Source organism: Heliangelus exortis, chromosome 2, assembly GCF_036169615.1.
Source record: "Heliangelus exortis chromosome 2, bHelExo1.hap1, whole genome shotgun sequence".
NCBI lineage: Eukaryota > Metazoa > Chordata > Aves > Apodiformes > Trochilidae > Heliangelus > Heliangelus exortis.
Genome location: NC_092423.1, coordinates 105,446,960 through 105,458,980, shown reverse-complemented (window position 1 = coordinate 105,458,980; position 12,021 = coordinate 105,446,960). Strand labels below are relative to the sequence as shown.

At 44.5% G+C, this 12,021-nt stretch overlaps 1 protein-coding gene and 1 long non-coding RNA gene across 3 annotated transcripts in view; one reads left to right on the top strand and one right to left on the bottom strand.

Annotated features, from left to right (window-relative positions):
* Positions 1-4,421, bottom strand: part of TAF4B (TATA-box binding protein associated factor 4b) — a 76,241-nt gene extending 71,820 nt beyond the window's left edge. Inside the window, exon 1 of the mRNA XM_071737390.1 lies at positions 3,783-4,421. Coding sequence (XP_071593491.1) covers positions 3,783-4,086 — 304 coding nt within the window. The 5' untranslated portion in view covers positions 4,087-4,421. The remainder of the gene's footprint in view (positions 1-3,782) is intronic.
* A 61-nt stretch (positions 4,422-4,482) lies between these two features.
* Positions 4,483-10,196, top strand: LOC139793145 (uncharacterized). Of its 2 annotated transcripts, none has more exons than XR_011724517.1 (3): positions 4,483-4,780; positions 6,601-6,830; positions 10,046-10,196. It is a non-coding gene; the product is annotated as an uncharacterized lncRNA (long non-coding RNA). The 2 variants fall into 2 exon arrangements; XR_011724516.1 differs by having other exon boundaries at positions 4,491-4,769.
* The last annotated feature ends 1,825 nt before the right edge of the window (positions 10,197-12,021 follow it).

The following is a 12,021-nucleotide window of genomic DNA, read 5'->3' as shown; positions in this document are numbered from 1 at the left end:
CACCAGCTTCCTGGTATAAACCAAAGCAGGTTCAGGGCAACTTCTCTTCGGTGTCACCATACTTGTTCAGGCCCATTGGTGTTAGCAAAAACAAAGTACAAAACAGAAATACACACACCAGAGGCAGCTGATGCTACAGTGAAGCGTGCTGGCAGCTGCTGTCATGGCCTTGTAACCAGCAACAGTGGGATCAGGTGAGCTTTTTGGAGAGCTTCCTATTGTAAACACATCCTAAGGTAACAATTAAGGATGCCTAATATCTAGTTCAGTTCTACATTTTTTTGTACCTCCAAAAAGTCAGCAGATACATCTCCTAATTGTCCTTTCAACGCCTGCTAGTAACGACCATTCCAGGACAAAAGATAGAATGAAAACCACAAGAACATACACAGAAGCGATAAGAAACTATGTTCAAGAAAAGTAAAGAAGAAAGGAGACCAAGGAACAACATTCTCCTTGTTATTTTTATGCTCTTTTTCTACCCTTCATTTCTCCAAATCAGTGCAGGGTCCAAAGACACTAAAGTGAGCTATAGACCTTCATCTACGGAAACCTTGTCACTCCTTCTTCTTCTTCCCAAGTCTTTTAACTATTTCCTCCTGTTAAGAGGAAAGGCTCAACCACTTCCCACCCATGAACAGTAAGTTAACAAAGGGCACATTTTCTTGTTAAGCAGATGGTCCATGATAAAAGACATTTGCAGTTGAGAGCACCAGCACAGCCCACATAACCATCAGAGCTCAGGACTGAGGCAGTCCTGACCTCACAGTGGTGGTCTGCTCCCTGCTAACCCCACAGACTGCCACATGCAAAGCCTTCCAAAATGCTGCTAACCTGTCTGTGTCAAAAAAGAGGGCAACTGAGGAAGGGTCTCTTTGAAGATCATACAATTTTCCTCCATGTAGGAAGACACAGCTCAACCATCCCATCTAAGAGCTGCTGGTATGAAAGGTCAAAATGCTACAATCAAACCTTCAAGGCACAATCTGTCCAGCTGAAGGCATATAATGGACACAGTCACCAGATGGAATTCTAGTTCATGATAAAATACACAGTGGTAGCCAGCTGTAAGCCAGGGGTAGACTCACACCTCCTAACTGCTAGTACAGCAGATACCCTGAGGGGGAAGGAGGAAGACCCTGAATACCACCACCAGTCAAAGAACTAGATACTCAGCTGAGAACTGGCACTTTGTATAGGAAAACATTGGAAGGTGATGAAAAACTTGTTACTCATGAGAAAGTCTGGGTCCTGCAAGACCTGGAGAGCTTGCAAAGCTGAGTGATCTTCCCTGGGCAGCCAGGTAAAGTGGCACTTGGCAGAGGCACAATATACACTCAGAGAGGCAAGGTCATACTGGCATGACTCCTGGCCTTGTTCTGGGCAAGAGGAAGAGAGAGGTAAAGATGAAGAGAAAGGCCTAAATCCATTTCCATGAATCTCTGCTGCCCTTCAAGCCATGGGGGCAAACACAGCTCCCATAGTGCCCTTCCTTCCCCAGACTGCAGCCCTATTGAAGCTCAGGAACCACACTTGCCTGAGGTCACAAGCAGTTCAGAGTAGTACTTCAGGATGACCACCAAGGGCAATGCTGTCCAGCCTTCCTCAGCACAAGCCACTTCAAATACCTCTCTTGGAAACCTAGGGGGAGGATGCTTTCTGTATGTTTTTTTTATTAGATGCCACAGGTTGAATCAAGCCAAGTGCATTCTCCCTTCTGTATTTTATCCTGCATGGCTAGATTTTGCAGTTTATTTGAAATACAAACTTTTCAAGCCTAAGAATTTGGTGCTTTGTTCCACTTCTTTATAAATGACACTAACATTCATAGCTTTAATGCTATTCATCTTGTATTTCAATTCCCGAATTATTCTGTTACTCATTAAAAATTTAATCTACACAGAAGACAGAGGTAGAATACTAACACTAACTCAAGCCAGAACACATTTTACATTTTCTTAGGAGGAATTATTTAGACAAGTTTCTGTGAAACATTGGGCCAGTTTAAATCTGACAACTTCTACCCTCCTTCAGGAGCATTAAACTCCAAATAGTTACTTTTACTTTACAATGCTGCACAGTACCAGCACATCTGAACTTCCAATACAACGTCTGCTTGTTTTTTTTCTTGTCCTGGGAGCAGGAAAAACAATCTGATGCAACCAAAGAGTAACACTGCTTTTCTTACACCTGCCTGCTGCCACGATACAAGTCAGATGACAGTCAGCAGTATTCCTTGATGTAATCGAACCCAAGCTACAAGGAAAAAGTTTCTTCTGCTAACTTGTAGTTCTTAACCCAGTGGCAACTCACATGAGCATTCACCTTCACAGAAAGGTGTTTAACTGAATGTCAATACATTCAAGAAAGCCAAAAGATTATATAGAAATCCCGAAGATCTAGGAAGCCCTGCTACAAAAAAAATGACTGTATTTCAAACACATTTCATTTTGGACAGAAGTTGGCAAGGATTTAGACTTACCCTTGACTGCTGACTAGCCAGAGATTACAGCATCATTACAATGCTGAGTATTCTACAGTAAAATTTACTGATTAAAGACTTATTTTAAAAGATTATGTTAGCATTATGTATTTCCTTGAGAGGGGTGTATCTTCGATAAAGACACAGGGGAAAAAGAAAAGAAAGAAAAAAAGTGAATAAAATGCAAATATGCAGCAGCAGCACAGGAATTAATTTAAAACCAGTCATCCTTTTAAGAAACATTCTATCTGGAAGTAATTGCAACAGATGCTCCAACAAAGGAACTGTCCTGGCAGGAAAAAATTATAGCAGCAATAGCAACAAAATGATTGCATATCTGGGGTCTCAATATAGCAAGACCAACGGAATCAAAAGACACTTTATTTTTTTAAAAAAAGGTTTAAGTACAGCCTGACAGGGAAGAGCGGGAAGTTCAGAACCTACAACATGTTCTTTCTCTCAGAGGACGTGCAGGTAGGAGTCCTGGCTAACGCTCTGCTGCTATCCAAAGTATTAATCCATGAAGCAATTCCTACAATTCCCTTTTTCTTTATGCAGGATGGTATTTTGTTCAATAATGGTTCACACCGGCCTGGCTGTAAGAACTCAACCGATCCCTCCATCCAGCAAAGCCTGCCCGGAGGGGCGGTCAGAGCTGCCCTGGCCAGGGGGCTGGGAGTTACTCGGCAGCCGCTAACTCACGTTCAGACTTCCCCGTTACTCGCTCATCTGAGTTCCACGAAAGCCTCTGCTAGCAATCTTCAAGTCACAAATTAAGGCAGCTCGGCCGCCGAGTTCTCGGTTTACTCCTCCTGGCTCCTCGTGCTACCCAGCGAAGTGAAAAAGTCGCCTTAATCCAGACACTTCCAGATCCATCCTCCAGACACGCTGTAAGCACCTCGGATGCTCTAGGCATCCCAAGTGCTACCCGACTTAACCATTTACGTACTCAATGCGCAGACAAACTCCCCAATGCCCAGAAGTTTGGGGAGGAAAAGCAACTCGCCCCAAACTTTCGGCACACGCCTGCAAACACCCCGCCCGTCCCGTCCCGATGCGGCAGCTGCCGGACCCCCCGCCCGCCGCCTCTGCCCCTTCTTCCCTGCGGCTCGCCCTCCGCAGCAAGGGCAAGGCGACGGCCTCCCGGGGCGCCCGGCTGCCACCCCCTCCTCTCGACCCCGCTCCCAGGCAGCGGGGAACGCGAAAAGCCAGGTAAGTCGCGACACACCAGGTAAGTCGCGACACGGGACCCAGCCTTGAAGCTGGAGCATCCCCACAGGGCGCCCGCCCGCCCACTCACCTGGGGGCAGCTGGAAGTTGGGGGGCAGCTGGAGGGTGGCCGTAGAGGGCCCCTTGGGCGCCACCGGCCGCGGGCCCCCGGGGGTGACCACCCGCGCCACCAGGGCCCTTACGCTCGGCGCCGGCTGTGGCAGGGAGGCGGAGGGCGCCGGGCCGCCGGGCACGTTGGCGGCGGGGCTGCCCCGTTCGGTGGCCGGGTCCGAGGCGGGAACGCAGAGGAGCCGCTTGGCGGGCGGCTCGGCGGCCGCCTGCTCTGGGTGCCCGCCGGGCATCAGCCTGACGGGGGCCGCCGCCGAGGTGCTCATGGAGGAGGAGGCGGCGAGGGGACGGGGGGGGGCGGCCGCGTCGCGTCGAGCCCCGCACCGCCCCGCAGCATCGCGGGGGAGAGACGCTCAGGCGCTGCCCCGGCCACCGGCTGGCTGACGGAAACACATGGTGGCCCCGCTCTGCCGGCTCCCCGCCGCCGCGCACGTGGGCCCGCCCGGCCCGGCCCGGCCGGGCCCGGCCTCCCCTGCCAGCGGCGGGCGGGCAGGAGGGAGGGGAGGGCGGGCTCACGCCGCCGGCGGGCTCTACTGCGGCGGCCCAGCTGGGCCCAGCCGCGCCTTCCCTCAGAACCCGCCCGGCCGCCCCTTGCCCCCCCCCGCCGTGTTTATGGAGCCATGCGGACCCCCGCGCAGGCGCTGAGGGTTGGCTCTCTCCGTCCCCCTTCAGTAATTGGCGCTGGTACTGAGGAGAAAGTTGGCGGCACCCTAAGAGCCGCCCCCTGCCTCGGCTGCCGAGGTGGTGAACCGCCGGGAGAAGGTGAACGCAGCTACACCGCCCCGGGATAGGGTCTCGCCCGGCAGAGAGACTGCGGGACTCGGCGGGAAGGCGATGCTGTCCCCGCCTCGCTGCGGGACCCGGCTCCCATTCCAGCCTCCGCCGGGCAGCATCGTCTCGGCAGCCGCCCGCCTGCGTCCGGAGCCCCGGTTGGGTTCAGCTTGACTCGGTAAAGCGTGGGTGAGCACAGCAGAACCGCCAAGCTGGAAGCGAGCGGGCCCAGCTCTGCTTTTCCACGCCCTTCCCCCCCCCTACCCCCTCCCTTGTCATCCTCTGGGCCGCCTGCCCGCTGGCTGCACCTGGAGGCAGCTGCAGGTGTCCTTGGGGACATTGCACTGTCCTTGTCCTCCCGTTAAAAACAGAAAGAGCTCCAGCAAGGGCAAGAAGTTCCCAGTCTCACAATCAGCTCAGGACCGGAGCTGAACTTGCTGACGGGCCAGGAAGGCGAAAGCAGCACCTGCCTGTAAGGATGGAGGGGGCAAAAGTTGTCCCGTTTGACCTTCGTGCCCGGGACTCGATTTAAGGAGAGGCTGAGGTGGAGGGGTGAAGGTCATTCCCCTCTCAAAGCCAGCGTTACAGGATAAATACAGGATAAATACAACATAGCTTTGTAAAACAATTTTCACTGTCAAACTGAAAGTTTTTGCTTGTTTAATAAGGATATCAGCATGACCTCCAGTAATGCTGTTCTGAGGTTTTTGTTTATCTTAGCTAAGTTTGGGCTAAACTTTAATAAGGTTTTGAAGCATATGTATGCTCATGCTGCTCTTTGCATTGTTCACATCTGTTAAAGTTGAGCACAGTGTAAGCAATTCAGGTCATTATAGTGGTATGAAATGCACAAAATCCAACAAAATGTTAGTAGTTATTTTTTTCCTCTCCTTTTATATAAATCATCCATTGCAAGTATGTTTTCCTTGTATACATTTGCACCTGAAATTCTAATACTTGAAGATACGCTGAAAATCGTGTAAAATGTGAACAGAATGCAAAAAATTATACAACTCTTTTCCATGCTCTGGAAGATAGTTACATGCATTGCTGTTTACAGGTTTTGCAGACTGCAGGAGCAAAGGAAACATTCCTTTTTTTTTTCTTTTTTTACTATTTTCATTCACAGCCTTGCTCCATTTCATAGTATTGCTGATTTAAAATGCTGTCAGCAGCAGCTGAAACAACTGCAGAATGAAATCAGATTAGATGTGAACTGAAAGCATATGGCCACAGCTTAGTTTCCAGTGTGGTCATAGCACAGGTAACTGTACCCTTCTAAACTCCACTAACACAGGTAATAACAGGCACACAAAGATCAGCCAGGTGGACTATCTGGGTAATGTTTTACATGCATGTCAAGTTCATTCTACCATGTTTTCATCATGGAAGAGTCAAACCTGTAGCTTTAACAGATTGCAGAAAGTGCAACTATCAAACCTGCATTTGCAACATGCCAGGTAACCAACACAATGGCACAGAAGCCTGTATTCAGGGACACAAAAAATACCATATTTGGGATACAAACACAATATTTGCTGTCTCACACAGCATCCCTTCTCCCTCACTGCTGCAGCTTTCACCTCACCTCAGCTTTTACTGTCCCAACCATTCCAGAACAAGCTTTTCAAAATCCAAGAGGCCACAGCAACAATGGTTACAGTTTCCAAGCATGACAGCAGGCTAGAGAGATGGTGAAAGAGGGGACAACAGGATAACCCGGGAGGAGGCAGCCTCTGCACTCCTTAGAGCTCTGCCAAGTCTGAGCAAACAACATCACTTCTCATGCATATGAGGATGTGTTAGACCCATAAAGTAACAACCAACACAGGGTGAGTTGTGAGCCATGTGCCAGAGGATGCTCAAAGACCAGTGGACAGGGAAACATCAGTTCCAGAAGTGACTGATGGCAGCAGGAGGAGGGAGGATGCAAGGGAAGGCACACTGTCCACTGGTCCCATACTTCAGGAAGCTGGCTTATTACTTGAGACAATTTTTTTCTTTTCTAGGGGTCATTTGGCTTCTAAAGGAATCTGAGCCTGCTATGCAAATGCTCAAGAGTGAAAACATATCTGGAAGAGAGAAAAAGAAACAGCTGAAGAAGACACGTGTATGCAGTAAAACTGTAAGGTACAGGAGAGCAAGAAAAGAGGAAGCAAAAAATACAGCATTGTGAGAGAGAAACATACAGTGGCTGACAAAGGAGCAAATGAAGTGATAGGAAAGAACACAGAAAAAGGTATGGGACAATGATAGTAAAGAGGAAAAAACTGCACTGAACAAAGCCCAGAAGATATAGAAATATGCATATTTAAAAAAAAAACACTGTGTTAAGTTTAAGTGCCAAAGGTGTCCCATCCAAACAAAGCAGATGCACCCATCATTCTCTGAAAATGCACAGGAAATAAAAGGAAGGGTCTTAATTTTTTCACACTGGAAAAATGTGTCATAATATATTATCAGTATGCAGTCTTCAGTACCTGAAGCAAAAGAAATGCAAAAAGTCAGTCAGCATAACCAGGAACAAAAAATGTCGTATAAGGAAAGTTACTTCTGTCATTACCTGGAATTTGGGGTTTTGTTTTTTTTAATCTTTATTTTCTCGGATAACTGCTACCAACAAAATAAAACAAACAAACAAAACAGCATTGAAGGAACACTGAAGTAAATCATCATTCTTATATACACCTTTTTTCCCAAGACCTTGTCCAGGACATACTGATATGGTAACTGTTTTTCAAAGTCAGCTGAAGATACCTCATTCATTCCATGAATGCTCAGCCTTGGCAAATCGATCTGTGCTTTACTACTTCAAATAACCCATGAATGGACTCATCTGATACTCATGTAGGAGTATCTTCTTTACCTTCCAGGCATAGAAAAGCATTACTGTAAATAGTTCAGATTTCTTTCCCAGGAGCTGTTGGGTTATATACTGCCTGTAGTTGGGTCTGTGTAACCCCTTACAACAGCTGAGACACCATGCACATTGAATTGGTCTTTGTTGTACTAAGCTTTCTCCAGGGTTTCAAATACAGAATTTTAAACCACAAACCAATTATCCACCCTCCAAAATTCCTGTCCAGAGATCAGGCCTTAACTGTTTCAAAGACAGACTTTTCTAAAATCCTCAGATTTTAAGTCAGTTTCACATTCAATGCTCTGGTTTTAGTTTTCTACAACCCTATAAAAATCTATCTAGTATGCTTCAGAAATCTTAATCTCTCAGTGATCCTTTTTACAAGTTTTATTTTTCATGAGAAACTTGTAATATTTGCCTTATTTTCTAAATGACAGACACTTGGCAGCACAGCAGAATTAACTTAAGCATGTAACTGCAATGTGAAGGGAAGAAATATGTGCAAAAATTTAATCTCATTAGTTAAAATAGTTACTTTTAATGAGAAAAGTGGAAGGTTTATTATGAAACAAGTTCAATAGTAACAACAGTAGCTTTTCAGGAAAAGATGCTGAAAGAAATGAGATACTATAGTAAGTAATAAAAATCAATACAAAATTTCATACAAGAATGAGTCAGTTGGAAATGCTGAGAGAGAAGATTTGCAATTTGAGTAGAAGCTTTTTCAATTTATAGCCAATGCTACAGTCTGCCCTGTTTTTTTCTGTCTTGACTGATGATCTTTTACTGAGGTGCCTCTTTCTTTTGGACATTCAAGTGATAAATGCCAAAGCAAACATTTACACTTACATAATAAAGTCAAACTCTTTTGTCCATGAGGTACAGTACACTGCAGCTTCAAACCTTTATAAACAGTACAACAGAAAGGTACAACAAAAGAATTAGGCATATACTTTTACAGTGTTCTTAGCTATAAAGCTTGGTTGACTCTACTGAGCTACTAAAAACAAGAGACTTCACTGAAGACAGAGCTTAGCAATACTGTGAGGCACATTAAGTCCCAGCAGAGAAAAGCCTATCTGGATGTGCCCCTGCAATTCCTGCTGGTTTGGGGAACCCAAAGGTGCACCATGAAGCCACAGAAAAGATCTGATGAGGTGGGAATGTCAGGGAGCACACTCACCTCACAAGTGAAGATTTCAGTGAGAAGGAAAGATCAGAAGACTAAATGAACAGAGGGAGAAAGAGAGGAGGAATGGGTACAAGCAATAGAAATGGATTCCTGGAAATACACAGGAACAGGAAAAAGGTACAGTTAAAATGCCTCAACAAAAAAAACTAACAGCATTAAGGGTTTAGCCATTGGGCACAAATACATTCTCTGTGGAACACAGAGTAAAAAAAAAATTATAGAAGACTCGTTGTTTTAAGAATTACATAACTGTGTTTAGAAGTCATACTGGGTACCACTTGCTATCTGCTAAAATTCACTAAAAGAGAGCAGCTGTATCACTGAAGCTGCAGTGGCCTATACAGCATTATGTAAAGTGGAATTGCTAATCTACTTTTTGTGAATAATGTACAGCATTGCAACACCTAACAAATGAAATCAGAGCTTTCCTGGATTCATTATACCACTGAGCAATAATTACCCCATTTCCAAAAAGGTACAGCAGAAAAGGAAAAAAAACCCCACAGTTTCTGACATATTTTATATATCTTGAAGCACAATTAACCAGGGGCAATTACCAGCTTCTGGAAAACATGTTAGTAATTTTTGAGGCAAATACATGTTCAAACAAAGAAGAATAATATCTGAATATGTGCCTCTTTACACAGTGAAGAATGAATTAGCATATTTGACTTAGAACATCCATAACTCCACCAAGTTATAGAAAAAATACAGAACTCAGGAAGTAATAAGTTCATTCAGCAACTCTGCACTGTAGACAATTACTGCCTCTTAGAACATCAAAAACACTGTAACACTGTGCCCTAGTATTAAACAAGCTCAGATGTCAGTCAGAACTATGGTCCTCTAGCTACTTTCCAAAATTTAAAAGTATGTACTATATTTAAGTGTGTTCATTAGTGTTTGATAAACATGTAGGTAGTTGTGCCAACTACTAGAATTTTTTATTTCTAAAAGAAAACAGAACACTCAAGAATTAACACTGGTGAGCATTCCAACTTTGTTAGGAAAATAAGCCTATAACACATTTTTTTTTCCTCTGGGGAAAAAAAAGCCCCCAAACCAAAAAAAAACCAAACTAAACCCCATACTACTGACACAGCAAATCAGTTTCATCAGGGCAAATCATTATTTCTCCTTCAAATGTTGAGATTGCATCCTTGTTTTCTTTTACCCTTCTAAGTATAAAGTTGTAGGAGACTATTGCTGGAGTGCTGTGTTTAATATCCACCTCCCTGTGCTTGCATATCCTCTTGGATTAAGCAGGTGCATGTTTTTTAGCTGAACTGCTGCCCTTCCACTGTTCTCATAATTTGATTCACCCTTGACACACATGAAGCATGTAAGCATGGAAATCCATGATTTCTGAACCTGGAACTGCAATCTTGATTCCTTCTTTCAGGTCCATGCATGTTTCAAACAAGTTGGTTGGCTTGAGCAGAAAGACAAAGTGCCTGCTATGAAGATCTGGATTTATCTTTTACTTATTTTGGTGAATAATAAAAAAGATCAAGATTTTTTTCTTCCCTATTCTCTCCCCGCCCCCTCCCCCATTCTCACATTTGAAGGGGTGGAGAGATACTTTAAACTTTGACCAAATGTTAGAACTAGAAAATTAGTCTAATTAATGTCAAAAGCATTAATGAAAGGAAAATTAATTGCTTAACTTCTTTAAATATTTGGGAAAATGTGTTTACATATTTTCTCCTCCATTTTTCTCAGTGATGTTTATCTAAACATCCAAGTCCCAGTCACTTACTGTACTGTTGTATTGTGAGAGCTGAAATGTACACTGAATTTCAAAGCCCAAACTCTTTAAAATTTGCTATTCAAGCTGAAGGCCTAGAAACAGTCAATAGGAAGCCCTATGTACCTGTAGTTGGTCGACCCCTTCTCTCCATCCACACCTGAGAGATACTGGAGATTAAAAAAAAAACAACCAAACATGAAAACACAGTGAGATGGAACAATGAGCAGTTTTGAAGATGATGTCTTTATTTTTTCCACCAACTATTAAACAATAATATAATGTCTGAGGTTGGAAGAGATCTCTGGATGTCCTTTGGTCCAACCCCTTCCTGCCAAAGCTGGGACACCTAGAATCTGTTGTCTGATAGCTGTGAGTATCTCTAAGAATGGAGACTGCAACCTCAATGGGAAACTGGTGCCAGTGCTATGTCACCCTCACAGTAAAAAAAAAGAAAAAAACAAAAAGAAAAAAAAAAAAAAAGAAAGAAAAAAACCCATTTTCTGATGTTCAGAGGGAATCTCCTCTGTTTCTGTTTGAGCCCATTACCTCAGGTCCTGTCACTGAGCATCAGTGATAGAAGCCCTTCCTTTAGGCTTCTAAAGACATTTCCTTTTCAACCTCCTTCTAGGTATTTATAGACATTGGCTAGATACCCCTGAGCATCCTCTCCTCCAGGCTGAACAGTCCCACCTCTCTCTCAGCCTTTCCTCATGGGTGAGATGCCCCAGTCACTTAAGCCTCTTTGAGGCCCTTCACTAGACTCTGTCCTGTATATCCATGTCTCCCTTGTACTGGGAGACCCAGAACTGGACCCATTAATCCAGATGTAGCCTCACCAATACTGAGCAGAGAGGAAGGATCACCTCCTTTGACCTGCTGGCAATACTTTCTAGTATGCAGTAAGTATTAAAGTAGTTGCTCCAAAAAATGAAGCCACTGTATTCTCACTTGTGCCCTGTGATAGGATCATAGAATCATAGAATTGGCTGGGTTGGAAGGGACCTCAGAGATCATCAAGTCCAACTCTTGATCCACTCCCGCTGCAGTTACCAGACCATGGCACTGAGTGCCACATCCAGTCTCTTTTTAAATATCTCCAGGGACGGAGAATCCACCACTTCCCAGGGCAGCCCAATGAAATGGATGAAAGGCAATGGATTCAAGATAGAGTGCAGGAAGTTCCACCTCAACATGAGGGACATATTCTTTACTGTAAGGGTTACAGAGCCCTGGTTACAGAACCCCAGAGAGGTTGTGTAGTCTCCTTCTCTGGATACTTTCAAGATCCATCTGGATGCATTTCTGAGTGACCTACCCTAGTTTTGGTCCTGCTCTGGCAAGGGGGTTGGACTTTATGATCTGTAGAGGTCCCTTCCAACCCCTGCCATTCTGTGATTCTTTGTGATTCTGATAATATTTTTATTGTATATTTTAATATATACTATAAAGACTATATTTTCCACATGTAGTAGAAACAGAAGCTATGAAGGGACCACAGCATGTCAGAAATTCTGTGATAAGGATCACTGCAGGATAAAACATTGCTATAATTTTAATCCTTTTCAAAGACAATGATAATGTTTTGTACAATGCACACAAGTAGCATGTTGCTATACACCTTCCTACAC